We start from the raw sequence: 27,784 nt of genomic DNA on the forward strand, positions 1-27,784 counted from the left end.
TTAAATTTCGAAGATTCGGTGATACGGAGAGAATTCTTTGTGTTTTTCGAACAAGTCTCGATCGATAGCAGCGCCATGAACTGTTACTGAGTGCCTACGAACGTCGTTACGTTACGTAATTCATGTTACCGGTCAAAAAATACGAATTAGCGTGAGCGTTCTATATTTAGCTTTAGTTTTCAACGTAACAATATTAGCACATAAATTATTCCGGAGTTCTCCTGATCAACTTATTTAGAAGAGCGTAGAATTATCAGTAACAAAGAGCGAATCACGCTCACTGGTTCGAAATATATCGAAATGAACTTTATGCTCATGTACATCCAACTATAATATCTAATTTAGGATTAAACGTTTTTCGTGCATCAGTGGTGCATTGCACCAAAAAAATCGAACCCAGTTTGCTTCTTGTTTTGGGCGGGATTCAGTCTCGCATTACAGTTGACCTTGCAACCAACGTTTTATCTTTTATGACGAAATTTCCGAGGTTTTAATTGAGCGAAGTTACACGTACGAGTCAGTTCTATGTGTGGATAACCCATTTTTAAAAGTGATAACAGTAAAATCCTTGTATTGTTCATCCTTTTGTCACCATTTCATTCACACATTCATTCGAACATTCATTCCTTCTCACGTGAAAGAAATGTCGATTCATGTCGGTGTAAGTCGGCGTTTATGTTTCGACACTCCTCGCTTTGATTAGTTTGCGTTTTTACACACACACATGTTTGCCTTGCTTTCGTGTCATTGTCCCGTTTTCTTGTTTGTTTGATGATTTCGTTCCCTCATTTGTATTTACCGGGCAATAATATGATTTTTGCATGAAATCCATGAAATGAAATGGATCATGACAACAGTTTACCTTTTTAGATGTTCGAGTTAGCATTCATCGCCGTTTGTGTACTGATCTTAGCGTATATCGCTTTAAAAGTTGCTAAGAGTGGATTCTTTAGCAATTTACAGGTGAGTTTTATTTTGTTGAAACTTTTATAGTGAAAATTTCTTGTTGTCGTACGTGATAGAATGTCCACGCTTAATTACATAGTTGTAAATTTTTCTGTACAACTACCGCGACATGACCCAGCTAGTGCTGTACCTTCGTTTTCTCATTCTCCTTTGTTAATGTTGAATGCATGTTTTCTAATCTCGTTGATAGTCATTAAATGGTGAAACCTATTTGGAATTGAAATGAAATGTCTTCAACTTGGTATCGACGACCCTTTTATAGCTGCCCATGCTGTTTCTTTCCTTACACACTCCCTTTTTCCTCAGCTAACTACGGACTGCATAATCCATCAGAATTAAAAGCTTATTTGGTTTATGCGAGACTTTAATTTTATGCGCGTGATGTTTTGGAAGGGCTCGGGTTTTGGAAGCTTCTAGAAATAAGGGCGCGGTTGGGAAAGCGCGCCCTTGTTTCTGTTTCTTTTTTCTATCTTTTTTTTTTCTCTTCGTAACTTTAGCTTACATGTCATAAATCCTTTAATGCTACTGCTACTAATGCTTCGGTTTTAGTGCCCCGACTGTAGTTGTTTACTTCCAGAAATGAGGGCGCGGTTGAGTGCCCTCTCCCCAACTACACTTTACCCCGAAATTACACTTCTCTGCGGTTTATTTTTCTTTTGTTGAGAATTTATTTGTTCTAGTCGTGATCTCCATTGCAATTTCAGCCTGTTGTAACGGAATCCCCTAGGTATCTAGGGAAGTCGCTTACTATTTATTACAAACACCATATTGGAGCATATTCTGGCGTTTGGACGTTGTTTAAGGAGGTTAGCCATAGCTGTTTCTGTTTCTTCTTCGTGTTAATTTTGATTTATTTGTTATTGAATTTAGTTCAATAGTGGTCGCTTTTTCTTTAGGTTCGTGAACTTTTACCAAGTGGTGCAACAACGTTTGGCATTTATTACGATAATCCGAAGGTTGGGGAAATTTGCTACTGTTTCTCCATGTTGAATTTGAATTTTCTTTTTATTATTATCGACCCACTTTCGATCTTACTTTGGTCTTGAGAAAAAAGTGGAGGATTCAGTTACAATCAAAGATTCTGGTTAAGTGATAGAATGGCTCTAGTAAATGGTTGGCAAGAGCGGCTTGAAATATGGAAAAATAGATCTTTGGGTTAACGATGTTTTATTAAAGAGCTAACTAGTGACACCTTGATTGCTTAGGACTTTCACTTTTCTCTTTCAGGAACGCGACGAACACTTGTTGCAGTCGGCTGTAGGTGTTATCTTTGGAGGTAAGTACCATTTTTTAAGATTTCTTTCATCACAAAAGAAGGATGATATTCTCTATTTGCTGTTTCCTTTTCTTCATTATGCGAGATGTAGAACCTCTCTACAAATCCCCTGCGTATCTTTTTTTTTTAGTTCTTTGTTCTCCTTTTGTAATACTCCTATTTCTTTCCGTTAAAAGAATGACCGTGGTCATCAGAATGATAACTTTAGAAGACGACAAATTGCTTTACACGGATAACTATGCCCAACAATTAACACGATGGGGCTACGAGAAGATGGTTTTGCCCAAAGTTTGTAACCTTTTTATTTCCACTGCTTACTTCATTACAGTCGGGTCAAAACGACCTGTCTTGTAGTGTAAATGCGTGATCAGTTGCTCTCGGAGTGATTGGTAGGATTCTCGCTCAGCTCCATTGTCCGATTGCACAATTGCACCGCAATTCAAGTCATTTTAATCACACTGTATTTTCCATGTTGTTCATTTTACACCGCTTTCACTCGTATTTATGTTTTAGATTGAACGTGCCGTAGAAGTCGCTCAGCCATATACAGGATCTCTATCCATTTTCGCTCTTATCTACCGAACGTACGGGATAATTAAACAGTTTATTGAGGTTCGTTTTGTTCATGATAAGAAATGCTTTGTTGTTTTTTTTTCTAATTTAGATAAACCCATTTCTTATTTCGAATCTGTAGTTAGATCTGATGCAGTTATTTTCTTATATGGACTTCAGGACAATCGCTTGGAAACGTCTATAGCTCTTGAATTCTACAGCAACGACGAAATATACGTATCATTTCCTCTTGATCACGTGAAGGAATTCGTTGTTCCAGAAGTAGGATTATTTTTCACTTTAGTTTGTAAAGTTTGGGGTTCTGTAAGTACTTGGCTGCACTTCAAGTATTTGTTTTCATTTGCAGCACTTATCACTGGAAGCTCTTGAATCGAAACTCGCCAGGAAAAAATTCGATTCTGATGAAGAGTCAAGCGAAAGCGAAACGGAGCAGGCGTCAGAACTTGAAATTCCGGAAGAAGGCGAGATCGAGGTTGGAGCAGCTGGTGATAAAAAGGATGATTAGTCGCGATTCTAGTAGTTTTATATGATATGATTCACGTTTTATTTTTGGATGCTAATATCAGACTGACATATAACATTTTTTTTTCAATTGGTTAGTTTGATCACGTGTGCCTTATCTGTTTGTTGTTTTTCCCCTCCTCCTACGTAATCTGCTTTCCATTGTTTTTTTACGGTTCTCAGTGAAGCTTTCCTTTTTCTGCCTACAATTTACTTTTGGATGATCATTGCATTTAAAATCACGTTAGGGGATTACATTTAAAAATATTTAAATTTAAACAATGATGTAAAGATCTAAAAATAGCTTCTGTAGAAACAACTTGTAGTTCTTTGTTTGTTAGTTTACAAAGATTCTGAAGACTTAGATAATGCCTTTAAAAACACTATTTACAACAGAAACACTAACACTTTGAAACTAGCCCTGCAGAACTTTGGGCAAAAAATCCATGGGTCAAATCCACTGCTTGTTCTAAATACTGACCATGATCCATGGAAAATAAAGGTCTATCAAATACATTTGAAGATTTGCTATTTAACAATCTCCATGTCTTGCTTTTCTTATTCAGAAGAAAAAATTTTAAAAAAAAACCTTGGTCTTCTAGAAGCACCTTATCAAATTGGTCGTTGGTCAGCGAACCGTTAAATATATTATACAGCATGAAGAAGAAAAAACCAGTCTGCTGTTGACGTACCTTTTTATGTGTTAGGAGACGAAAATTTCTAATCACTTTCACACAGATGCTGCCTGCATTAATTCCTGTATTTTCAGTAGATGTAATCCTTATGTGATTCCACGACGTTTCTGCTGACATACATTAGTGGTTTTTCAAAAGTAAAGTGGTCAAAACATTACACTATCCTCCTTTTTGAATATAGAGATAACTTTCGGGCCTATTTCCCTCGCAATGGCGCACCTTCTATTACAATCGCCACGTACTGGCACGAATATACAAAAAGTCAAGGAATCATTTATTTCAAAAAAATAAATCAGGTCTTCCCGCGAAAAACGTACACCGAGTTTCTCCCGAAATGTTATTCGGACGGTTATTAATCAGAATCTCTCAAACGTTTTCATAGTTCATTTCCCATAGTTCTTTTCACGACCTTTAAATGTATTTCCGGTCATTGATTGGAAAATCCTAAATTACAGTTTTGACTAGTAGGCAGTTTGTAATTTGGTTCAATAAAAGAAAGTCAAACACCTCAAGAACGAATTTCTCATCTCAAATATGTGTTTTGAAATGACTGAGAATTTTTTTAGCTGGTTTTGAGCCGTTGTCGTCGTGTATTCCCTCCCATGGTGGCTTCTATTACAAAGTTCCATTTCGTTCCCGGGAATTAGTGTTTTGCTTTCGCTTCTTTTCTAAGGAATGAGGTTTAGAATTTTTTCTTTCTTTCCTTCTTCTTTCCTTCTTCGCTTTCTCCTTCTTTTCTTCTTTTCTCTCATTCATTTGCTCACCCGTTTTCGGAGCACTTTGTTGGAAAACTAAGAAATTATTGCTTAGTATCTCCTCATTGAATATATTCTAATGATCTTCTATTTCCTTAAACTGCTTTCTTTCAAATTTTAATTTCTTTGCGCCAAAACTCAAATTGAGAAGCTCAACCTCGCAAAGAACATCTCGATTTTGCCGTAAACTATGTGCACGTGATCAAGAAGAATTAGGTTAAAAAAATGTGAATATTAATACAACAATTAAGTGTACTTAAAGTATATCGATATTAATATTAGTATAAGATAATATAACAAATAAATATACTTACTGATATTAATATTACTATAAGAGAATACTGTAAAAAACGCTATGAAGAATGTTGGATTATTAACTAATTGACAAGGGAATGTAGTAGTAAGGTTCATAAAGGGAGCCATGAAACTAGCGATGTTGGGATCACTTCACGAAAAAATAGGATTAGGGGTGTAGATCACGAGTGTGAGCAGAAATACGTCAATTTTCCTTAATTGTCCCGAAAATCGGCGTGGAAAATGGCTTTAGTGATCGGATTTCCGTACGAGGCACCTAGCAACGCGGTAGGTCTGCGTGCACAAGCGTACTCAGCGCATCAGCCAGCAAGTGGAAGAGGCGGCGTCAGCACCCAAGGCCTCTTCCCAGCCACGTTTTCTAAAGATACTTAGCGGGAATTGAGCGTAATTCAAAATCCACACCTCCTGTAACCTATGTTTTCTCGGAGAAATAGTCAATTTCGTGGTATGTTGGCCTTATAACCCAAATTCTTTTTCTTCTCCGTTGGCCCTTTAGTAGTTGGTCCTTCATAGCGCTCAGAAGTTCCGGGCAGAAGCCACTCGTCCTCAGTACAACGCAGGTAAAAGGACAAGTTTTTCGTAAATTCGTCTTCTCCGTACTTATTACTTATTCTACTCTGTGCTTATTTAAAAGTATTATTTATTATTATTATTTATTTAGAAAATTAAATTAATTAACTTAATAAAATAAAATTAATAAAATTTAATCAAAAATTAAGAATTAAAAATTTATTTTGTTATTTAAAAAAGATCATTAGGACATGGGGGAATATTTTTGAATCGTCGGCAAGTTGTAGAATATCGTAGGTTTCTAGACAAATGTTTCTTTTCAGTAAAAAGTTGAGAACAGCAAGTAAATGTTGCGAGAAAGGCAAAAATTTAAATAAAACAGCAAATAAAGGTATTATTGTGACGAGGTTTGAAAATGATATTATCAATGGCCAGGTGTGATTCTTACAAAATTTTCGTAAAAATGAAGAATTTTTCCCAGTTAGCCATGTGATGTGCCCATTGCAGTCTATTTTTTCCTTCTGTTGTTTTGATTTCCTTAGCTGCTTCTCGTGAAATCTAATAGTCCTTGCGTAAACAATTCGATTCAACTTGAGGAATGAGGCATTCTTCATCTGAATACTCGTTGCCAGGTTCCTGACTTTTTTCTTACTCAGTTTCTCCTGAAGAGTGTTCACAAAATAAATCTATTATGTTTATTTTTCTCAAAATCCTCTAAAAAAGGAAAGAATTTAATTATTTGGACGATGCTGGAGTGATGTACGAAGTATTGGTTATCAGGAAGAAAAATGATGTTCGGCAATTTTCACGGAAAAATCTTGAAAAACCTTTTTTTTGACTCCACCTCCTCCCTACTTGTAGTTCCTTTTGCTATTGTATTTTCTTCAACATCTTATTTACTTCAATTCTGAACGTCGAATGTGTAATCGCCATCCAGAAATTCCGATAATGTTAAATATTTGAGAAAACTATGATTCAGTTGGTGATTTATTCATAATTTAAGGGATCACAAAATTCCAAAATGTTCTTCGGCGCCTCTCTAGCCAGTAGGATTTGTAGTCTGTCAGCAGGCTGCATTATTTTCATTTGCAAGGAGGATGTCTCTGAAAATCGAATTATTTGGCATTATTTTTTTCTTGTTATTTATTTCTTGATATTTGTCATCTCATGGCTTTGAGGTCTGCCTTATTTTTGTTTAGATCCAAAATAATTTACATTGACTTCTGCCTTTTAAATTCATTAAAACATTTATTATTTCGTTTGTTCCTTCAACGCTGTAGCAATCCAAGATTTGATTTCATTGCAATTTTTCTTTATCACTTTGACAGCTTACTTCCGTTTTCGTTCTGGAAACATGAAAACAAAAAAAAAACCTATATACAATAACAACACCACATACAACAAAATAAAGCATTACATAATTTTTTTAACTCAGAAAGTCAGTTTCTGACGTAACTCCGCGTTAAAAGGAAATGAATGACTAAAAGTGTGTGATTTGTGGATACATGTCTGGTTTCTGACAGAATTTTTTGAAACTATTGGCAAGAACTTCGACTAGTCACCGATTGATTGCATTATTAGCTTGAAAATGTCGCAGGAAAATCATTTCTTTTTCAGGAAGATGATGAGAAATCGCGAAAAAAGGAGCTGTTCACTATGACTCAGTGATATTTGTGGAGCACAAACAGATGTTATGATAATGTGTTCGTTTAGAATCCTTAAAATCCATTTACGCTTATCTTTAATGGATGTGAGGGCGTTACGTTATGGAGTGGATATCAACAAACATTTATCGATTTTAAGGATTCGGAACGAACATATTGTCACAACTATGTACTGTGTGTGTTTCATAAACATCACTGAGTCATCATCCAGAGCCTTCTTTTTCCGATTATAATCATTTTTTGGGGGAAAAATGACTTTCTTGGTCATTTTCGAGTTAATGTTATTCGTTGGTGTTTAATTTGAGTTCTTTCCATTCGTTTAAAAAAAAATCGCCATTCACATATATTTATATTTACATGCGTAGACAAATCGAACATTTATTTCCTATAAAGGCATCGCCCCACGAATCTGACGTGATATGGATTTCGGATGGTCAAAGACTATACGGAATCGTAGACTGCAGAATTGGTTGGGATCCCGCTCATTTCTTCCTAATCGCCGTAAAGAACGGCCTGGAAGATGCGGCTTCCGGGGCGCTATTTTCTACAACGAATTCGAATGGAGCGCGCCAGCTTTGTGCACTCGTCGCATCTTCCGACCCGTTTTTTGCGGAAATTAGGAAGAAGTAGACGGAATCACCCTCTTCCCCACAATCTACGAATCTTATAGCCATAACTCACCTGAAATCCGTACCACCTCAGATTCGTGAGGTGATGCTTTTTAGTCATTATTTCGTTTTTCCTCTCCGAAAAACGTGGATTTGTAAAGGGCCCGTACCTGCTTTGTGACTCATTCAAACTCTATCTGACGCGACCTTCCTGCTTCCTAACCACTTCTATTGAACAATTTATTCGGAATCGAAGCTTATTTCCTGCAAAGGTTCCGTTCTACGCCTTGTTTACGTCCGCGAATCTGCGTGTTCCAAGCTTTCAAGTGTGTCCGTCACATCCATTGTCGTCGGGCTATTGTCAGTGTTTCCACGTAGAGTGTAGAAGTAGGAGAGAGCAGCTACGAATATAATTCCCAGACCTCCTCCTATTTACTGAGAACCCGCTACAAGCTTGTTTTTAGAGTAAAAAAAAATTATTTTTCTTGCTTCGGGACAAATCATTGGCTCGTGTGGTCGGTAACGAGGTGGAGTCGCTCGTATTTTATCCTCCATAATAGATAATCCTCCATAATTCCCGAAAACTTCTTTAAGCTCTTTTCCTAACTCTCTCGCTCATGTTTCACTCACTCATTTCTCTTTCGTTTTCTCTCTTTCATTTTATTTCACTCATACGATGAAATCCAAGAGGAATATTGCTGAATTCGTCTTCTATCCTAAGAAAATCCATTACCCTGTGAGGGTTTGATCGATTTTTCCGTTAAAAGAATAACAGAACTGATTAGTAGCTACATTTGTATGGACGTTTTCTAATCAGTTTAGAAAGTTCCAGCCTTGAAAAACTGTTTTTTTTTTAAATTGACTCATTCAGATCTATTATTTAATCAATATCAATCATAAAAACCTATAACTGGATTAGTCATTCAAGTATTTGTACTGGTGGAATTCTTTGGACTGAACTTTAGCAGGTGCAGCTACAACCTATGATTCACAATGTTGTGCACCTGTTCATTTGGTTGTCAAGTTTTCTAAGTAAATTATCGGAGTCATTATTTATTTTTCATCTGCGGCGTTGTTGATTACTTTTTCTCGTTCTCTGTTCTTTGTTCTTTAAACTGTAATTGCAAATTACTAATTCTGTGGACCTCTACAACGGTTTCTCGCTCCAAAATGGTCCCAAAGTCGCTCGCAAAGTCACCTCCACCCTTCACAGTGGCGTGGAGTATGACTCTGAACGTCCTCCTTCAGGATCTCCCAAGCTGAAAAGGAGTTCGACACATCCGAATTTGCGACTTCTCGGAATCGGAAGCCTGGCTAAGAGTAAATCATTGCTAAGATTCACCACCGTCTGAGCAAGATATCGCAAGGTGGATTCCTGATCCATATATAGGTTCGGGGACGGTCTGTGGTGGAAGCTATGGATGTGAGACTCACTATCGTTTTTTTAAATCTCTTACTTACTTACTTATTTTGAAGCAACTCTCTTCGATTTATTTCTAAAAATATCCAGATTGTCGAAATTCATTTCCAAAAAACGATATATAACAGCAAAGAACCATTTGGATTCCGGCCTCATTTGTGGCTTTGGGGGCGGACTTACACCCGAACTAAAAAAAGGTTAAGAAATAGCTGGAAATCCACTCTTTTCCAATGGATAACATGTAAAATAGATAAAACTAAGTTATTTTTATTATTTTGTACAGCATTGTGATTATGATGAGTGTAAAAAATGCAAAGTGTAAAAATTAAAATTCTAGTTTTGTAAGATATCATAGTTATGATGAGATGGTAGGGAAACTTGTTCTTTCTCATTTTATATTATTTCTTAGATCTTTCACTAGATTTATTCTTATTTCACCGGATCAATTGTGGAATCTTTTCTTGGATGTGATGAAGGGATATATAATTAAGGCCGAATGCAAATATAAATGTTTTTTTTTTTTTGGAGAATGAATTTTGAATATGGCGTGTCATGAAATTAATGATGTTGGGATCTCTCCAGGAAAAGGATTAGTTTTTCTAGCGAACATTTAAAATGTTTTTAAATATTCATTTAAAATAGGGGTAATGGATAGCCTGCTGAGAGAATCAGAGCGTGTACGAAGATGGCCAGGCTTTTTCAGGACGACCAGGCTTTTATAAGGAGGTTTTACAGGCTCCTAACCCACACCTCGAACCTGATATTGACCATGCTAGGACCCAATAACGTCAAATTCATGGTATCTGCTGCCTTTAATCAGGGATTTTTTTTTTATGGAAGAAAGATCGATAGGGTTATCTAGTAGTAGTTTTCTTTCTCCAGATCGTCATAGTTTAAGAAATTAAGGAAGAAGAGAAAAATTCAGGAAAAGGTACGATGTGCGGGACATCTGCGAGCATACCATCGTTTTTACAAAGTTTATGCGTGCAGTAACTCTGTTCCTCAAAAAGCTAATGTCAGGTTGCCACCACATAATTTCGAGAAGATTTCCACTTTTTGATATTTTTATATTTTTCAAAATTCAACATCAAAGGTATTCCAATCAATATGTACTCTGATCACCAAAATCACAATCGATTATATTCGTCTATCGATTAATTGAGTAGATTCTTGACTAGACCTCCTTCTTTAGACCTGAATTTAAGAGCGGCGTGTTGAAAAAAAAACACCTAAAAATAGTCCAGCAGTAAAAGTGCCCTCGAGGCATGTCTTACCTTACCAACGGCGCAGTTGGCGTGAGGTTCCCAGTTTTTTTTTCCCCTGGCGCGGCTACACGGTCGATGGTGCGAAACTGCGCTAGTTCCGACAAAGCCTTCTATCCCTTCAGGACCGAAAATTGGTATCAGACTTCCGACTTGTCTGGAAGGCCCTTTACTGGATGCTTTGTCAATCTCTCGCAAATCGTTGTGTAGGCTAGACATGCGTTCTTGAATCCCAAACAATTCCGAACTAAAGTGGACGGATTGACGCATTCCGAGCAGATTGATTAACGCCAAACACTTTATCCTTTATCCTTTTATTTCGTTGAGAAGGTCCATGCTGTTTTTCTTCGGAGATTTTTTGGGATTACCATAGAATTTTTCCAGATATATTTCTGAGGCCCCTATGTTGATTCAGAATTAATTATAAGATTATTCATTGCGCCTTCTATTTTGTCTAAATTTATAGCTGTTTTCCATTTGGCTTTCTCTTGGTATATAGACAAGGCTTTAGGCAGACAAGCTTTTATTCCAGAAAATGCTTGGAAAGCTTCCTATTTGATTCTCCTTAAGACTTGATGCCGGACTGCTTAAATATCGCTGAAATAAAGGAAATTAAGAAGAAGACTAATGAATTTAACTTCCTGAAGTTGTTTGTCTTGAGGGTCTGGAAGGTTTCACCCCTGCGTTTTGTTCAGCTGAGGAATGAGAGGGAGGCCGCAATTTTGATCCATACCCTGAAAAAATTCAGCGAAGGAAGATTGCTGAAGTAGCTATCTACCGTAAGTCGCAACTAGCTAGCAATTTTCAATTTATTTAAGATTTTATTTTTCATGTATATTTTTTCTCAAACTCTTCAAATGCACGACAAAATTCCTGACTTTTCTCTTTTTTTTCTTTTTCCTTTTTGTTTTTTTTTTCAAAACCTAAATTCATTGCATAGTTATGGACTTGTGGGAAAAAAAAACGGAGCAGACTAACTGATTGCCAACCATCATACATTGATCGCCTTAATTTTTCGTTGCTGTTGTTTTTTCTGAACCTTGATGTAGGATTTATTAAAGAAATCGACCATTTTTTTTCCAAAGAATTCATTTTACTAGTACTCCTACTTTTTTTGTGCTCTAGATGGTCTTCTTTTTTGCGGATGTAGATTTTCTTTTTGTGGAAGTGGATTTTCTGTGAATATTTGTGTCTGCCAATGGCATCCCCATGGACTTTCTACTGCTATAGCTTCGCCATCCTTATTTTTTTAAATAAAAAATCATTAAAAGGTGCTATGAAAATTCTTCTTGTTAATATTAAATATAGATATTCTATTTGATAATTAAATATAGATATTCTATTTGATTGAACATTTTCGTTTTGCAATTAAGTATGGATAAAGTAAAGAGTCTTCAATTCGAACTAGGCACTATCGGCTTGTGATGACTTTTAGCAATTTTTCGATATAAAATTGTCATTGTATACAATAGTTTCGTTAGCTAAAAAATCCTTTTTTTATTTTTTTTAATTTAAAATTTTTTTCCGACCAGAACAGCCCTGTGTTCGTCTCCTTTTCTGGTTTTACTCTCTCGACATCTTTGCACTAGTGCTCTGAATAAGATTTTTTTTTTTGCTTTTTTTATGTGATCCATCGACTAGGACTAGAAAAGCTCCACATACGAATTTTGGATTATAAGCTCGGATGCGCCAGACATCTGAATACTATGATCAGAACGAACTGAAATCTGCGGCAGTTCTATAATTCAAAATGGTGCCGTGAAGCAAACGGTTGTGATTGGGGCGGGACCCTCATTTGCTGCCATCGCAGGTGAAATCCAATCGCGGTCCCAATCGCTCGCTGGTTCACTACAGTACATCGGACGCGGCTCGCTTACGGAACTGCACCAAATTGTTTTGATCGAACCACAGAAGCGTGTTTCGCCGCAAAATCCACAATTTTCCATGTGATTTTCAACGAGAACACCTGGTATCGTTTTGTGATGTAATTTCCAGTTACGTCTTCATAAAACTAACATCTCATGGAGTTTATACCTTTCGTTTTATGACTCTGGCTCTGAAACCAAAAAAAAAATATTGGCAAAAATTCTGGCTGTGAACATTTCGAACGATGTATGGAGGATTTTTCGAATTCCCTAATTTCTCTACGTCTCCGTCATAAATGTTCAGTGGCCGTTTTCGGACGCGTAAAATCCTGGTCATTTCACCTGGAACAAAGGCGATTTTTCAAATTTCACTTTTTGAAACTTTTGAATTCGCGCAATTCTCTACACTATGCGCACCAAAAAAGCAAATAATCTTGAAAATTCCCGATATTCACGAGCTGGTGAGTGGTGCTTTTTGCTAATTTTTTTTTACAGCTTTACCGTTATTCTTAGATAATTTAGTATTTTTTTTTGTGGAGGTGTAGAGAAATTAAAATGGGGTGATTTTGACATCTAGATTATTCATTACTTTGACATTATTACTCGTAATTCCGTCTAAAAACTAATTTCGAAGTAAACGTTTATCTCAAAAGTTTTATTTTATGAAAAAAAAAACAAGCTGCAAAATTTCCTCCCCCCTCCCCTTTTCCAAAGACCAGCTTCAGTTGTTCAGGAGAAAATTTGTTTTGATTGCTACGTTCTCTCATGATGAAGTGCTCCGCGTCAGCGCACAAACGTCAGAGATATTGCTTCGAAAATGGACCCAACGTCCAGAAATTACACGTTTCCAGTACTTTTGTGCAATCTGCTTGGTTTTGGTGGATTTTTACGAATTAAGGCGATGTAATGTGTTGTTGATGTGATCGCTTCCTCTTTTTAGTAGATATAGTGAAGTAATGCAGAATTTTTTTGAGATCCATAAAGAAGAGATTAGGATTTTCTAGTCACCAAAGTTCACATTTCCTTCTAATGCTCTTTTTTCTGTGACTTATACATCACAACCATAAAAAATCTGTGGAAAATGCCAAATATGATCCTACGGTAATAGGCTGGTATTATTCGAGAAGAAAATCTCAAATATAATCTTACGGTAAGAGCCTGGTATTATTGAATCTCACATTTCCGTCTAATCCTTTTTTTCTGTGACTTGTACATCACAACCGTAAGAAAACCATTAAAAACGCCGAACATAATCCTACTGTAAGAGCCTGGTATTATTCGAAGAACGCTAATAATTTTGTTTTAATTTAAAGTGCACATGCCTGGAATAGAATATTTAATAAATGCCTCCGATGACATTATTTCGCTGACAGAATCCTATCCTATATTTTGGCGAATTTTCCCGAATCGTGTTCACACGTAATTGCTCTTCATTTTCTCGGAGATTTTTGTCTCGGAGCTCAGAAATCTGGCTTTTGGTTCATTAGCACGGCACCACATACCTCCAATGTGTGGAGTCTTACAGCGACAAATTACAGGATGTTGATGATGAATTCTTCTTACCACTGGCTGAATCAAAACAATCTGAAAGAGAAAAGAAAATGGAACAAAAAATTCTAGTCAGTTGATACTTGTGTGTGATTTATTTAACACTTAAAATTTTTACAATAAAATAAAAGTAATAGAATACTAGAATAATAGTAGTAAAATTAAAATAGTAATAATAATAAAATTAAAATAATAATAATAGAATTAAAATAATAATAATAAATTCAAAATTAATAAAGTTAATAATAAATTACACGCAGTTGCTATTTAATTAGGCCAGAATGTTTATAATACTCATACTGAATCACAATTTCTATAAGAAACTTCTCTTATGAACTTTTTAACCAATTTTGAATTTTCTAAACCATAAAAATTTTTTGAAGTTTTTTTCCTTTCTCAACTAAGAAATACTGTATTTTTTAATGGAACTAGACGCTGCTTTCTTCTACAAAGTATCACCCAGCTCCATTGAGAAAGCCAGAATTTAAATAATTTTATTTAAAAAATTATTAGAACAAGGGCAAAGTAGTGTTAGAGGTAAAATTAAGATGAAAAAATCCCAAAAGGCAGAAATAACGAATATTTTGCCGCCGTGTGTTTCGCCTCAATCCGATCTGTCTGTAACTCTAAGCGAATCCATGGAGAACTAAGAAGGAGATTCATGCGATTTTGCTCTATTCCTCATAAAAATGAAGAGTTAAAGAAGCAAGCAAAAGCGCAAAAAAAGATCTATTAAAAGAAAATGAAGCGAGTGAGAGGAATTTACAAAATATTCGTTGGGGGCACACTTCTAACCGCTTTAGTCGGAAATGAATGTTCAGCAAATAGAAAACGAGAAATTAATGAAGTATTAAAAATATAATGTTTTGATCTATTTTTAATAATTTTTTATATTTAATAATTTGATTGGGGAATATCTATTAGATTGAATGTGAATTGATAGCTGAAAATCTGCATCCTCGATTCCTTTCTGGCATCCCTACGTCGAAAATGAATGTTCACCAAATACTTCTATAAATAAAATAAGTAATAATCGAGTATTTCTGTTTTTCTTTGCAAATATTTTCTAAATATTTGGAATTAGCCGTTCAATTTCAAGTTGACTTTTGTTCACACTGTTTGTAGAAGCCATAACTACTGTTTCTTTTTCTGCCCCTTTTTCTCTTTTTCCTTTCCTTCATTTTTCCTACTTTTCTTTCTTATTTCTGAGAAAATTTTCCTCTCATTACTGTGTGTATATGAATCATTTCCTAGGAATTCATTATGTCCATAAACGTTAGTATTAATCCAAACCGTTATTTGCTAACCGAGCTCGCTTACCCTTATCGTTCCAGGAGTAACAGTGAACTCATATTAATGCAAGTTTCCATTATTAAACTCGAAAAGTACAAGGTATATGAGTGAATTCTGGGATGAGAGTAATTTTATTTGTTATTTGCGCGTGACTACTCAGAAAATGCCATCTTTCGCTACAACGTTATTCGCCTAAATACAATTTATCCCCTCAGTAAGCGGGTGCGAAAAAAAAAAAACCAATGCACTTCTACCTCCTCATCACAAAGCAGCAGTCGCTACTATTCAGCGTGTTCGTTTAATTTTTTTCTACTAAACATTTTCTTTAAGAAATATGTTTAAAAAACTTCTAGAAAAAGGATATGGGCAGCCACAAGTTTTTGAAAAGAAGAAAAACGTAGCGGAGGTACATTTTCCTTTAAAATCCTAGATTTTTCTCTCCAAAAATAAACTTTTGACTAATCCACAACATCTTCGAGGAAGTGAACACCATAACAGTGGAGAAATATGAAAAAATAGAAATGAATAAGAATATATAAGAAATGTACATATGTATGCAAATACCAAAATAAATAGAATTATCCACATCCAGAATAAACACAATGATGAATATGACGGCGAATATCGTCTGGCGTCGGGAAAAATTTCATTAATTTCATTTCATTTCATTCTCATTAATTTCATTCATTCATTTCCTCACTACAAAAGCTGTCGTTACCGTAAGCCTAATTCTTTTCCGGACATATAATGAAACTTTTTCGATTAACTTGTAAATGAGATCGGTACAAAAATTATAACTCATTTCTTTGGTCGTTCAATAATGAAGTAATATTTCTAACTGAAGTATTTAGCCGGAAATGAGAGCTGTCAATTTCCTCTACGAAAAAAAGATTCCTCGAATAATACCTTTCATATTTCATTTATCCACTACCCCCGTGTCTGCACTTGCCCTTATGAATAAAAATATCCGAAATGTTTGATGGTTACGCAAAGTCCTAACTATAAAGAATTTTAGTGAAGTTTTCAGTCAGATATTTTAAACAGAATAATAAAAAAAAGTAACAGAATAATTTGAAATATTTAATCTGGAAGTTCTGCATGAGTCACTGGGGCTGCTTGGATCAGTGACAGCTAGGATTTCACAGTATTTTGTGTGGGTTTGTCCTCTTGCTTTCAAATTAATCAAAACAAATATATGGATAAGAAATTACCAAAGGATAAAGCTTCATAATGCAGGATAAGAAGAGATAAGGCAGGTATCCATGTATAAGCCCGCCTTCAAATCTTCCTTCAGTTCACTTTCGAATCTTGAAGAGTTGTATCTAGGCGAAATTAGTACGCTAACGCTGACATTTACACTACGGTAAGGCTCCTACAATTCTTAGGACCTTGACTTTCCAGGAAACGAAAGGAGGTAAGAGATTGCCTGAGTTCTTCTCGTTTCTTGTACGAATAGTTTCGTTTTGACAGTCCAAATTACTGTTCGTCTACATACGTGCAGAATTAATCTGTAGGGGATCCACTAGCAATCATAATCTATGCTAATTAGTCTGTTAGGCTGGTTTATAGCTTTGTTGTCGCTCTCAATGGGCCCCTATGGGACCATTTGCAATAAAAATATGTCGATGAAATCTTTAAACTCAATTTCTTTTTTTCCTTTTTTCTTTTTTTCTTATTTTTTGCTTTGATAGAAGGTGACGACTATTTTTTTGTCTTCCGCCTTTCATTAGGTTCTGACTCTCCCTTGTTTTCGTTCCATTGTTCTTGAAGGAGTAGGATCCAGCTTCTTGTTCCAGATTTGAAAAAAAAAACCAAGAAAATAGTTAGATACCCTACCGTATGTCCTTTATTGATTGAAGATAGTTCTTTGAAGTCAAAATGTCTTTATTTTACCTTTGAAAATATGTTCACATTTCGTCTGAAATTCTAGAAGGATCTATTTCAAAATAGGGTGCTTCTTTGGTCAAGTACTCTTGTTAAAATCGCCTGGAGGAGCTTGTGAAGGCAGAGTGGCGGTCGAAACTTGAAGTGAGGCGGAGATTTTTCTGGATTCCCAGTGGGAAAAAAACTTTGAAGAACGAAAGCTCATTCGCTAATGCTTCTCTATTATAATAGACATGTATTTATGCTAGGATTTATGCCTTATGGATTAGCGACTTTTTTATTTGTCTTCCTTCATTTTCCCAAAGTAGCTAAATATTCATTTAATTAGGTTTTTATTTTTGGAGACGCTAAGCCTTTCTCATAAGCTTAAGATGGATTTCGCGACAAGATTAATTTGCATGGATGCACCTCCTTGTTGCAACTTTCTCACATAAATTTTCTACCTTTCTATGAATTTTTGATTTTATTTCGTTATTCTCCTGAAAAAGTTCGTCCGTCCAAGCGTAAAATTCTGCTCATTTTCATGTGATTCTGGATGATTTTTTTTTCAAAAATATTTTCACGATGAACGATGAGAATTTTTGAGTTTTCAATATCTTTGCCTTCATCTCCTGTCTTTGCTATGGGTAAGCTCAATTTTCGAACATTTTACGGGAACAAATGCGATGCGGGGTTTCTATTCGAAATTCTATAGCCATTCTTAATGGTTGTCCCTGGTAATGGATTTTCACGGACAATTATTGCACTTTCGAAACCTTCGAAAAGCGCTGTTATGTGGGATTTTTTCCGGATTTGATGGGAATCTAACGTTATTCGTTAGTGCTAGGGCAGTGTTAGCACGGCTTTAAGTTTGTTTTTTTTTCTTTGTTGTTCGATTCGCATTTCTTGGGTTCGAGGCTCTGGATATCAACATTCACAGGATTGCCTTGGATTCTCCATTATTATTCTGCCACAACCCTGGATTTCTCCGTTACCCTACTAGAAAAAACAAACTTGTGGCCAGTTGACAAGAGAAACTTCAAGAATCAACACTTTCAAGGATTCAGAAGTGGCTACTGGCTCGTTATCTTTTCTCCATGCCTCAAACATCAATTTCTCTGAAGTAATTTTCTATAATTTTCACTTTTTCGAAAAAATTCTGTGCTTTGGAAACTCTAAACACGAGTAATTTTTCTATGGTTTCTTTTTTTTGGAAAAAAAATTTTATTTTTATTTTTTTTTATTTTTCCTTCTCTTTCTCATCCTGCTAATGAAATAATAATAATAGCTTTGGAAACTCAAACACGAATTTTAATCAAGTCATTTTTTAAAAATAATAAATAAAATAATTTTTTTAAATTCTATGCTTCGGAATCGAAAACCTGGTAACACTTAACGATTCCTTAATTTTTCTTTTCTTTTTCTTTTCTTTTTCTTTTCATTCTCACCCCGGTGATGAAATAATATCCTACCACATTCTGAAGAAATCCATACTTTCTGGTTAATGAACTCCATGAAGTGGGCGGTTTTTACCCGTAGGGCTTCATTGGTGCTTCTTGGAGTACATCGGCTAATGATATAGCACAAATATCTATGCGGCGCCTGTGTTTGGTGGTTCGCTTCTATTTTAAGGATTTTTTCTTTTCACCCTAACAATAGAATGGTCAAAATTAATTGGAGAATTAATTAATTAAGGGAAAAGTGCCTTTTTCCTGCCTTCAACTACAGTAATTGATGATTACTTTTTAGTTTTTAGTTTTTATTTTAGTTTTCATTTTACTTTTATATTTACTTATCTTTCCTTTTATTTCATCCTTCTGCGAATCCTTCTGCAAGCGATTTTATCTCATCCGAGGTGCATTCCTCTCTTCCCTCCAAAAAAAAGAGCTAATTGAATAATTTATTTCTTCGATATCTAATTTCTAAATTCCTTCGGGATTTGCACGTTAAAAATTCAGTACATTTCCACCACAATCTGCTTAGGTGCCTTCTACATAGGTCCCTCTGCGCTCATCCTGTTTTCTTCTTGCTGAACGTTCGATCATTCCATCCATCCTTGCATTATTAATAGTGGGAATTTGTGGGATGTTTTTAGGATCCAAGCATTTGCAGGAGTGCATTTATATTCTGCAAGGGGGAAAAGCCTTGGAAAAGTGCATTTTTTCAAGAAATGAAGTGTGGGATCAAGAATGTCGCAGAAGTGAGATTTTCTGCCATGAACTCTTGCGCAGGACTTGAAAAATGGCCTCCCTGCAAACTTCAGACTTATAGAGGTAGCAAGTTTTCCATTTACATCCGACATGATGTAAGAAAACCTTTCGAAAGAAAATGTGAGAAGTAAAGGTAAGTAAGAGGTGAGAATCACTCAAAGAACAATAATATACAAAGGATAAAATCACTGGCGTATCAATCCAGTCGGGATGCGCCGACTCGTTTTCCTGGAATTCGTAATCGTTGCGGTTTTGGAACGTGTGTTGGCCTATACAATGACTTCCGGGGGTCAACCGATGGTCAAGCTAGTGTTTTTATCCTCCCAGACCAGTCTGGTACCAATTTATCGGCCCCGGAGGGATGAAGGGCTTGATTTGCGCTAGGGTGGTTTCGAACCCTCGACTGTGTGTGGCTACAACGGACCTCTAACCGACTGCGCCACACCCGCCCTGCAATAATAGAGAATACTGTAAAATTGCTTTTTTGAATCGAAAATCACTACTTTTTTGAGCTTCCTTTCCAAAGATCCGAGTAGCCTGTGAATATCTTGATAGGCTTAGTATAAATATATATTTTCTACATCAACAACTATGTAATCATATTTTTCGCAACAGCTCATTTGACAGTTTATGACAGAGTGAACCGCTACGTATTCAAAAAGAACTAAAGGGTTACTGTAACAAAAAATTTACAAAAATTTCCCAAAAGACCATCAAAAACCGATTAAAAATCAAGAAGTTGATACGTTTTTTTAATGTTTAATCGCTTTTTAATGTTTTGCTTTTGAAGGAAATAAATGCATGACCGCTCGACAGAAATTTTGACGGTTACCGTGATTTTGCAGTAAGGTCCAGAGTTTGTAGAATTCATTTAGTCATAATGTGGGAGTAGAAAATCAAAAAAAAACAATTTCTCACCTTTCGTGAGAAAAAAATATTTATAAAGGTGTAAAATATTACAGTTTATCGACAATGTATCGTTCTCAGAATCATTTAGTTTTTCCTTCACGATAAATTTAAAAAAAATAAATAAAAAATCAAGTAAAATAAACTGATGCCTTGATCTATTCCATCACCATTGTTTTGAGCATGTCCTCAATCATTTGGTTCTGATTCTTTAGAATTTTCCGACGAGTTTTTGTCAAAAACATCTCTATATGGAATAAAGGAAATAACCATTTTAATGGGGACCACGGTTTTTTTGTACTTAATGGTTTGACACTACTTATTATTACTATTATTACAATTACTATTATTATTACAATTATTATTACTATTATTATATTACCTTTTATTTTCCAATAAGAAAGCCAAGTGTTGTGATTGTGCTGGATATGAGATTGACTCGCTTCGTTTCGTTTTTATTAGCGCACATAACGAGTCCAGATAAAATGTCAGATCCTTGATTATTATCCCAATGATTATTTCCATACTTTGACCAACGGCACCTTAAGTTGCTCTGCAATCAGATCGCATTGCGTTCGATGAAGAAAGTAAACACTGCGACTAGAAAGTAAACACTAATGAGTTACATATACTATCCAGTTTCTGGATGTTGAATTCTCCTGTGAGTGTTCTCAATTCCGTTTGACTTCGACTTTGAGCCACAAGAACCATGATTTTATTGTCAATTTTAGAGTTCTCCCTTTCTTTTTCTTGAACGTAAAGTTTTTTTTTTTATCAACGTAAAGTGTTCATCTGTAGATTTTTATGTTTCTGTCTTTTATTTCATAGTTTCCAACTTTACGATCACATAAAACGCAAGCGCACACATTTTTATTTTTATTTTTGTAAGATTCTTCTGGAACCAGGAGCGGATTGTTTCATCTTTGAGTAACGTGATGGATGAAGTATGTCAGATATTTTTATTTTTATTTTTTACTATTATTATTTTTTATTATTAATTTCCTTTCGGATAGAATAGTTCTATTTAATGGACGCCTATGTATAAGAGATAGACAATGATTTGCGCGTGGTTAATCGCTGTGTGCTACGACTTGATTTTTCCCAGGTCCTGGTAGGAAAAATGCTGCGCTATGGTATTGAAAAATTTTGGTTACATCTGCTTTCAAAAAAAAAAGGAGGACATATGGATTCCATCGAGGAGGTGAAAATTTTTCGACTTTCATCGGATTTCAGCTTATTTCTTCGTTTGGAAATACATCTTGGGGATTGTGTGAATTTTGCTTAGAACTTAGCCAATTAATAGTTTATTTGGGGACGCATTATTGCCAAAATTCCCCGTATGGGTAAATTTATCCTTCAAAAGATTGCTAAGAATTCCAGAAACGCTTGATTTTGTGGATTTGTTTGTAAACGACACGACATTAATGTATTTCTCTTGAAAGTGTAGTTGTTGATGTCATCCTATTATTCTTTCTACTTTTCATGGTGGGGAAATTTTCCACTAGTTTGCCGTTTTTTGTTTTTTTTTCGGATTTTCTGCCACTTTTTTTTACTTATCGCTCTAAAAGTCATGTTTTTTTTGTTGTTGTTGTAAAAATGTCAAGCAGTTTACCTATATGTGCTCTAAAGCCTAGATAAACTGTTTCTAGCTTAAGAAAATTAGGTAAACTGTTGGCAAAGTTCTGGAATTTTTTATTTTATTATATTGTAATATTTTAGAAATTCAATAATAAAGTAATATCGAAAATTTCAAATTTCGTCAAGTTCGTGGTTCTGGTCAATTCTTTCCAGAAACTTAGCCAAACTGGTAGAATCTTGGAAAAAGATATTGTTTAATAGCTTTCAGGAATACTTCAGAAATTCTCTATGATTTTCTTCAGAGTTTGAGAATTGAAATAGCCCCGAACAACTTGTTGCGGTGTATTTAGTTGCCGTTGAAGAATATTAATGGAATTTGCTTTGGACAACGAATGATTAACCGCTCTACTTCAAAAAAAATTTCTTTGCGATCTCAAGAAAACTTTATTCCTTTTTTACTTGGTAATTTACAGTAAACAACAACCTATCGAACACACCATGGATTTTCTCTCACGAATGTTGTTAATTGGAGGCTGCACCGAATATATTTCAATTTCCAACGATTTTTTTTCCCAACGATTCCATTCTTCTCTCATTTGCATGTGTCGGGCTGTGTCCTTCAAGTACACATCCCCATTTCTCACAGCTTTCGTTCAACAAAAATTACCATGGAATTATTCCAACACGCTCAACGCTCATGTTTCTCTAATTATTTTAATACCGAAGAACTCCGAACTTTTTTTCCGGCTTTTATAATTTATTCACTGGTGAATTACAATGTCAAAATCGAAATGGAAATATCGAAATTTGAAAAATATATCGAAATATGAAGTAAAAAAACAATAATAAAATAATTATAAATGAATAATTGTATCGACAAATAAAATAATAAATAACATTAAAATAATAATAAGTCAATAATTTATAAGAAATGTAAATAATACAAACATTTTTACAATTTATAATAAATACAAATAATCTGAAAAATATATCGATAATGATGTGTCCAAGAGTCGATTCCATGCAAACGTTTTTTTTCCCTGCGAACCGGTTCAGGCATGATACCTTCATCGAATGATAACACACCTGACAATGCCCCGGGAAATTTTCCCATTTGTCCCGTTTCCATTTCTCTCAGGGGTTACCTCAATGGCTTCTTTACTCGTGAGAGCCAGGAAAAACGACATACTTTCTTTTTTGAAGGATTTTTTTTCCGCTGACCATGGGTCTGCTCCAATGACTCTCATCACGTGTGTGTCATTTATTTATTATTATTATAATATTATTATATTTATTTGTTTATTTTATTTTATTCTAACTAACATATGTGGTTGAGTCTGCTATTTTCCTATTTTCTCTCCTTTTTTCGATCGTTGACACCTGGGACACCTAGAACTTTGGATGCCCTCTTTCCAGTTGCGTGTAACCGGATAGCATCGAGTTTTTGAGAGAACATTCATGTGACAGGTTTTAGACTTTTAATATTGTTGGAATATGCGACCTACGGGGTGATTATTTCAATTTTATTCAGGATAACCTTGTTATTTTCGAATGCGCTTCTCTTCACCACAGTGCCACCCGCTTAACTCTGCCCGGGAGCTGGATGCCAAGCATTTACTGCGTTTTCATTTCTTTAGGCTACCAGTCATTTTTGAACGTTTTTCACGGAACGATCCATGCGATTCTGCACGAAAACGTTCCCCCGGTGGCGCGCTAAAGCCTTGCGGTTGCGCGATCGATGCGAGTCCTTCGGCATCGGGCCGCAGCCGCATGAGGGTCCCACCTCGGACGCAACCGCTACTGACCGTTCGCGCAGCTTCTAACGCAGTCGTCCCGGCACAACTGAATCAGGTTTCGGATCGTTATGGCCCAGCAATTTGTTTACGGATGTTATTACGTCAATATGTGAACATCTCTAATATTTCTTATTTCTTATTTTTATTTAATTTTAATTTTATTCTCTTATTTTTTCTAATTTCTGAAGAGTCCCGCAAAGAAATCGATCCCTGTGTCAACAATTTTCTTCCAATTAATCTAATTTCTTAGATTAATTGGAAGAAAATGGACTCTGCAATACCATCTTAGGGTAATTATGACAGGAATCCTAATATATTTTTTTTTTATATTTTATATTATTTATTTTATTATTACTTATTTTCCTCAGCTTTCCTTAGTGAACTCAACGCCGCTTCATAGCAACCATCCTTTGTTCTGCAATACCATCTCATAAATTACCACCACTGGACTCACGCGTTCTTTGGTACCTCATTTATCGCCGCTAATACGTAAAGCTAACAGATTGGTGATATTTATCCAATGCAGCGAAATTTTTGTAGGATTATTCTTCTTGCATACTCCTCGAGTCAATTTCCTCTTTCTCAGCTACATACGCAGCCCAATCACAGAGATAGTGAGGGTCCCATCTGCGAAGAAAGCGCAGCCGTTGGCACAGCTTGAGTTACACAGATCAAATCGTTGTTGTAACCTGACTGTACCATACTAACTTTGTTCTGGGTCCCGTATCCGTTTGTGTCCGCGAATATTTTCACGTTTGTCACTCGTTCTCCTTGATTACCTACTGTTTCCATGATTTTCCTTATAATTCAGATGTTTTTCGAGTATGTGCGGGTAAATGCGTCTGTTATTGACGGGTTCGATGATCGTATAAACTATCATATCGTGAATACTGTACTCGGTGTAGCTTGTACGGTAATTAATTTCGTACTACTAGCGATATTTGTCGGATATCGACCATTTCGGACTCGTTATGTGGTATGTGATCATTGTTATGTATTTAGAATAATTCGAATAGTTCTGAAGAATATTCTGGAAATACTTCCTTAATTTTTAGGATTTTCAATAACGATATTTTTAGCTGTTGATTCAACTATGCGTCGGCGATTTGATCTACTCCGCAGCCGTTGTCCTCACCGGATTCCAACGTATTCGTCTCTATTCGGCAGCAACGCATACCTTAACACTTCCAGTTAGGACCACAGCTGATTGTGCTTCGGAAATGTGGTTGCAACTGAAATTAATAGGTACCGATGCAAAACACTACAAATACAAATAAAAATAAAACTATAACTACAAAAAAAATAAATAAAATAATAATAAAATAATAGAAAATAAAAAATAAATAACTATTAGTAGTAATGAAAGTAAAAGTAGAATAATAATATATAATATAATATATAAAGTAATATAATATATAATATGTAATACATAATATAAAACATACATAATAGATACATAATATAATATATAGTAATACATAATATAATGTATAATATGATAAAATAATAATAGTAATAGGATAAAAATAATAATAGAAAATGAAAAAAGTAAATTATTTCCCTAGGTGACTTACTGATTCCTGTCACGATATTCTGGATGGGCGTCGAAAGATTCACAGCCATTTCATTCCCACTCTTCTATAGAATGAATGTGGATGGAAAACCATTGAAGTATGTGGATTTTTCTCTTCGAGAAAAAATTTCCCTTTTCTTTCTTTTTCTCTGAAAATTTCTCTTTTCTTTCTTTTTTTTTTGTTTATGGCAGTTTACGCATCACTGTTTATACTCAAAGTATGAACTGAGTGGGTCATGGAAAGGACAGAGTAGAAAAATCAAGTACCGCAATCAATCGTCTAATGGAATGATGCCATAAATACACGCTCATCTACATCTAATTTCCTAGCTTTTTCCGGATATAGCCAGCGCTGTGAGCAAATGTAGAGAGCAAAGGAACATTTCCCAACAATTTCTCATAAATCCCCTTTTCAGATGTTTTGTGGTCCCGTTGCTTAGTGGGATTTTTGTCCTCGCATCGGTTGTATTCGCTTTATTTACTGCTAAATACTATAGTCATCGAACTTATTATCATTGCGGCAGAAAAGCAACATTTGGTGAAGGATTCTCCACGTTTCTCTATATTTCTAATATATTCTGCAATGTTTTCTCAACAACTCTTAATGCTGCCGCATACATCAAAGCAAGAACTATGACAAAAAATGTGTAAGCTATTTTTTTCCTAACTGTTTCCATGGTGAAGAGATTTTGTAAAGATTAGGATTTTCTCCAAGATGTTTTCTCTGGACTCTTTTTTTAAAATTTCCCACTAATGTCAAACATTTTTTTATACGTTTGTTTTTCCAGACATCGAGCACAACGACATGTGGATATTATACGGTATTATCTGCTTATATCAGTCTTGTCTACTGTACTAGTATCTTTGCCGAATACGATCGCGTTGTTCCAGGTTTACGTGAAATCGGTGAGTGGAAACAAAAAGTACATAAAAGATTCTGCATATTTCAGGCAATATTTTTCCCAGATTTTTTTCCTGCTTCAAAATATTGAAGTACTTTTCGCTTGCTGCTCTTTCTTTTTCATCGATGAGTGTAATGTTTCCCGAAAAAAGAAGTCTTCCTAAAAAAAATGGTTTTTGAAGAAGTGTCTTCTATGTAATATTTTCCTCAACGAGAAAAAGAAGGAAATCTTCCTGAAAGATTGGTTTCAAAGAAGCGCCTTCTATTGAGCTCCAAGCTTCCAGTAGAGTTTTGCAAGGAATTCCCGCAGAAACTGCTGTTTTTAGTCTCCAAGGACTGGGATCAAGTTTAAAAATCCTCTAGAAGATTTTGTGAAGAAAAAGTGCATTAAAAGGAATATAAAATAGTATGGATAAATAATAATAAATAGTAGAGCGGGTATAGCGCAGTCGGTTAGAGGTTCCGCTTGTTACACGATCCACCCGAGGTTCGAATCCTCCCCGATGCTCGCCAAGCCTTTCATCCCCTGAGGTCGATAAATTGACCCGTTTTTTTTTTGAAGGTTAAAGGATTATAGCCTCATTTACACCTTTGTTTCCCTCATTCGGCCGGTCTGGTGCAATCCAATATTTTCTTTGAAAAAATTTAAAAAAAAACAAAAATGAGCATACCTTACAGAAACACTGTTTCAATTAGATCCTTCATAATAATTTTGTTGATGATTTTTCAATTCTGTTAAGTGTTCCCAGATCAGCAGTTCTGTGGTGAAAATAGGATAAAAATAAAGACTAAAGAAAAAGAGAAGGAATAGAAAAAATAGAAAAGAAAAGTGGAATTTGACGGCCATTCCTTTTAAATCCTTGTTTTCTCGGGGATTTCTTGAACCGTTTTTTTTCTCTAACTCCCGTGGGGTCATCATAGTCCTCAGAGATTCTTAGCCTTCTATCATTACCTTACGACGATGTTTTACTCGGATTTGAAAGACTCAGAAACCGTTTCTTTCAGGTTAGCGATGCTATATCCAAGCCATCTGTATGGATGCAAACTATCAATTCTGGGATTCACTTTTTTGTCTACTTGGCCTTGAACAGAGAGTTTCGTAGACGTGCATTTCATCTTCTTCGACCAAACAGTGGGAAAATGGAGAACTCAATCAGTAAGATTTTTACGGATTTTTACTCCAGAAGAGCTGTGTATCCATCATCGTTTTTTTTTTGACGCTGTATGATTTTAAATATTTCTTCAATGCAAATAACATCAGCTGACTTCATTCAGAATACCCTGAATCACATCTGGATGGAGCTGACTCAACACTCATCCATAACGGAAAAGCTGTAGCTATGGACGTAATTAGTTATCCAAAAAGTTGAAAATCTCTACATAATCTGCTGCAGGATACGGGTTTTTTTTCGTGAGGGATGTTTCTGGCATAAATTGCAACATTATTATTATTATTACTATTATTATTATTGATATTACTTTTGATATTATTGTATTCGGGTTTCGTTATCAGCATTGTTCTCAAGAAAATATCGTATTTCCTGGCTGGTATTGCTATTTTACAGTGTCCGTTAATGTTGTTATCAATTTTTTTTCCAGAAATAAGGGTTGTCTGTTTTTTTTTCCAGCGAGAAGCGTTTCTTCTTATTGTCAAGAGGTCGTCTTTTGATGAAAATGCTAAAATTATTAGTGTGAAAAGAGATATG

At 35.3% G+C, this 27,784-nt stretch overlaps 1 protein-coding gene across 5 annotated transcripts; it reads left to right on the plus strand.

Moving 5' to 3' along the window:
• Positions 1–870: 870 nt before the first annotated feature.
• On the plus strand, positions 871–27,448 carry RB195_020889 (uncharacterized protein; the record flags this gene model as incomplete). Of its 5 annotated transcripts, XM_064189414.1 has the most annotated exons (18): positions 871–963; positions 1,671–1,772; positions 1,863–1,922; positions 2,194–2,242; positions 2,451–2,530; positions 2,756–2,854; positions 2,975–3,076; positions 3,162–3,287; positions 13,949–14,029; positions 24,416–24,580; positions 24,684–24,849; positions 25,170–25,275; positions 25,524–25,531; positions 25,594–25,639; positions 25,702–25,824; positions 25,966–26,083; positions 27,084–27,234; positions 27,354–27,448. In XM_064189414.1, 18 exons carry the CDS (start codon positions 871–873, stop codon positions 27,446–27,448), a joined length of 1,770 nt encoding a protein of 589 aa, XP_064045292.1. The 5 variants fall into 5 exon arrangements, with proteins under 5 accessions (XP_064045292.1, XP_064045293.1, XP_064045294.1 ...); XM_064189412.1 differs by lacking the exon at positions 25,524–25,531 and having other exon boundaries at positions 25,594–25,824; XM_064189413.1 differs by lacking the exons at positions 13,949–14,029; positions 24,416–24,580; positions 24,684–24,849; ... (5 more) ...; positions 27,084–27,234; positions 27,354–27,448 and adding an exon at positions 4,578–4,658.
• Positions 27,449–27,784: the final 336 nt, after the last annotated feature.

This window comes from Necator americanus, chromosome II, assembly GCF_031761385.1.
Source record: "Necator americanus strain Aroian chromosome II, whole genome shotgun sequence".
Lineage (NCBI taxonomy): Eukaryota > Metazoa > Nematoda > Chromadorea > Rhabditida > Ancylostomatidae > Necator > Necator americanus.